We start from the raw sequence: 3,683 nt of genomic DNA, 5'->3' as shown, positions 1-3,683 counted from the left end.
ATATGAGTCTTTAGAATCTGGAATTTAGGCTCATTCAAAGAAGAGTGGGAAATATGTGACTGAAGCAAAGTATAACAGTGTAAGAACTTGCTACATTTGGTAGTTGGGTGAAGTAGGAAAAGCCCAGGTTGACCATATGGGGTTGGGAAGAGGTTAGGTAGCAGCAAGAGTAGATTTCGGTGAGAGTGGGAAGATCCTTGGTTACTGTAGTAGGGAGATAAAGAGTTTCAAGTTCATGCTGAAGGCAATGAAGAGCTAGCTTTGTATGAGAAGTAATGTGAAGATGTATTTTTGAGATCATACTCGAATCAATATGGAGAATTTGGAAACACTTGCAACTCAGGACAGGGAAATTACTTATGAGAATATTGCTGTAGTTCCTTCAAAAAAACTAAATAAGAGTTTTATTTAAAATAGAGGTGATGGAACTGGAGGATAAGAAAGGTCAATCAAAGGCCATGTGAGATTTGAAGTTATGTAAATTTGGAGAATGGATAACCTAGACAATTGTGTAGGCAGAATTCTAAAAGATCACTCAAGGTTCCTACCCTCTAAATGCTAGTCTATCCCTTGAGTGTGAGCGGACCTATGAATGTGATGGGATATTGCATCTGCAATTATGTCACATTGTATGGCAAAGGGAGTTTACAGATGTAAATGAGGTCCCTGATCTTTTACATCACAGTAAGATAGCCAAGTTTTCCACATACATTAACTAATTTAGTCCTCACAATAATTCTGGGGGGTATGTATATTATTATTACTTTAGAGATGAAGAATTTCAGGAACACACAGTTTAGAAACTTATATGGGTTATTCAGCCAACAAATATATCAGTTCATACTTGAACCTATCAGAGTTTAGAATATGTAATCTTAAAAAAAATTGATTTGAGATACCAAATAAAAACTCATAACATCAAAATACTCATAATTCTGACCTTTGAGACCCTCCATCCTCAAATAGTCATGCTTGTAATTGTCTTGATTGCTTAAGCTAGTTATGTGGTATGAAAGTTATTTAGGTACAGTTCAAGTTATGATATTACAAAAAGAATGTACGTTCATACAAGATATTATCACAACTACTAACAGATAGTAGGGGCTTAACAAATATTAGCTCTTTATTATGATTAGATACAATCAACCTGATTGACAGAAAGTATCCAGGTGATGAAGAAAAGATTTCTTTTTGGGTCACTAGAAGTTAACTTAGTTTATTGACTATATTGCATTACTGCATATACTATTTGCTGTTCATCTAAAATTTTATACAACCCTATAGACATATTTCAACAATATTTACTGATGGCCTTCCAAGTGAAGTCAGGAAGTGATGGGTACAATCTCCCTGAACAGACATGTGAATTTAAATAAAATGGGCCACTGTTAGATTTATTTGTGTACAAATACTGTATCCACATACAATTGTTCATTTCTTATTTTCTGCTCCTTAATTAGATGTGGTCTTAGTTTTCTGTTTTTAATCACTCTTTATGAGCTTTCTATATAATATAAATATTGTAGTTTATAAATGTTTACCCAATGAAATACTTAATTTTAAGTTGACTTTATTATAAAGAAATATAACTTACCATTGCAGGATACTCAGTTTAAGATTCTGCAGTTTGAGTTCAACATGTCAATTCTCCCGAATACCACATCCTCTTCCATCGTTTTCCTGCTAACTGGTGTTCCTGGGCTGGAAGCCTTCCATGCCTGGATGTCCATTCCCTTCTGCTTTCTCTATATAACTGCCCTCTCAGGAAACAGCCTGATTCTCTTTGCCATTGTCACTCAGTCTGGCCTCCACGAACCCATGTATTATTTCCTCTCCATGCTGTCCACCACCGACCTCGGCTTGTCCATATCCACCCTAGTCACCATGTTGCGTATCTTCTGGTTCAATGCCAGGAAGATCAGCTTTAATGCCTGCTTGTCACAGATGTTTTTCATTCAACTTTTCACTGTCATGGAATCTTCGGTGCTGTTGGCCATGGCTTTTGATCGTTTTGTGGCCATTTCTAATCCTCTTAGATATGCCTCCATCTTAACTGACCTTAAAATAGCACAGATTGCAGTAGCAATCATCACCAGAGGGACACTAATACTGACCCCTATGGTGGTGCTTCTGAAAAGACTGTCCTACTGCCGCAGCCATGTGCTGCACCACTCCTACTGCTTCCACCCCGACGTGATGAAGCTCTCCTGCACAGACACCAGGATTAACAGTGCCGTTGGGTTGACAGCCCTGATCACCACTGCTGGGGTAGACTCGGTCTTTATCATCCTTTCTTATGTTTTGATCATTAAGACTGTCCTCAGCATTGCATCTCCAGAAGAGAGGAAGAAAGCCTTCAGCACATGCATCTCCCATATTGGGGCTGTTGCTGTATTCTATATCCCATTGATCAGCTTATGCTTTGTCCACAGATTTGGAAAGCGGGCCCCACCCTATGTACATACTCTTATTGCCAATACCTACCTGCTGATCCCCCCTGTGATGAACCCCATCATCTACAGTGTGAAGACCAAACAGATACGCAGGGCTGTGCTGAAAGTTCTCCATCGCACTGCAGCAAAGAACTAGATGGGTTTTTAAATTTCCTACTTCTAGCCACTGCACAGATGAGTAAAATCCCATTTACCAGCAGTTAAAATGTTGAGTCTCAAGTATGGGATAAAAGTACTCCAAAAGATCATGTTAAGTAAGAACACTGTGGGCTACAGAAATAAATTTAGGGTCAAAATTCTCTATCACTATTTTATTCAGATAGGTAAATTTATCTGTGGCCTTAAATATGACACTTATGGGGCTAGAATGAGGTTAGAGGAACAGAAGTGAAATGACTGGATATTTTACTAGCATTCTCTAATCCAACACCTCAGAACTTCAAACATCTCTTTGAGTTGCCTCCATTTCCCCTTCAATATGCTCCTGTACTTATTTTGGACTACAGTTTTATTTTTAATGTTATTTTATCTATGTTCTGTATTTCATGGATTCCCCAAATATATGGGTTACTGGTTATATTTGTACTTATATTCTGTTGTTAATATTAAGTTATCTTTTTCCAAACATATTTTCTTCTTTTTTTAAGGTAAGAGTAGTTTGGGCATGTTTACTCCTTCCACCTTCCTTCTGTAATCTCCAATCTTTTTCCTTTAAAAAAATTACAATTTTATCATATTGCAACTTAATTCACATATAACATAATTCACCCATTTAATATGTAAAAGTGTAATATTTTATAATATATTTACAGAGTTGAGCAACTATTGCCACAGTAAATTCTGGATCATTTTTATAATTCACAAATGGAGCTCCATGCCCATGAGCTGTCATATCTCATTACCTTCCATCTCACCCAACCATTAGGCAGCTACTAATCTACTTTGTCTCCATAAATTTGCCTATTTTGGACATTTTATGTAAACTGACTCTTATAATATGCACTCTTTTGTTATTGGCTCTTTTCAATTAGCATAATATTTTCGGGGGTCATCCATTTTATGGTAAATGCAAGTACATCACCCTTTCCATTGGCAAATCATATTCCCTTGTATGAATTTATCATGTTGTGTATAGTGATTTTTTCAGTTAATGAACACTTGAGTGACAACACCATCTGTTAAGGACACCTTTCTTTCCTCATTGAAATGTCATGGCACCCATGTCAAAAA

General features: G+C 36.8%; 1 protein-coding gene across 1 annotated transcript; it reads left to right on the top strand.

The window, feature by feature from the left end:
* Positions 1–1,638: 1,638 nt before the first annotated feature.
* Positions 1,639–2,589, top strand: LOC150018378 (olfactory receptor OR51C1-like). Its single transcript, XM_090267748.1, has one exon. It carries the CDS (start codon positions 1,639–1,641, stop codon positions 2,587–2,589), a length of 951 nt encoding a protein of 316 aa, XP_090123874.1.
* Positions 2,590–3,683: the final 1,094 nt, after the last annotated feature.

This window comes from Furipterus horrens, unplaced genomic scaffold, assembly GCF_987537825.1.
Source record: "Furipterus horrens unplaced genomic scaffold, mFurHor1.1.pri manual_scaffold_2, whole genome shotgun sequence".
NCBI classification, from domain to species: domain Eukaryota; kingdom Metazoa; phylum Chordata; class Mammalia; order Chiroptera; family Furipteridae; genus Furipterus; species Furipterus horrens.
The sequence above is the reverse complement of the archived record's forward strand: the minus strand, read 5'-3'. Positions and strand labels throughout refer to the sequence as shown.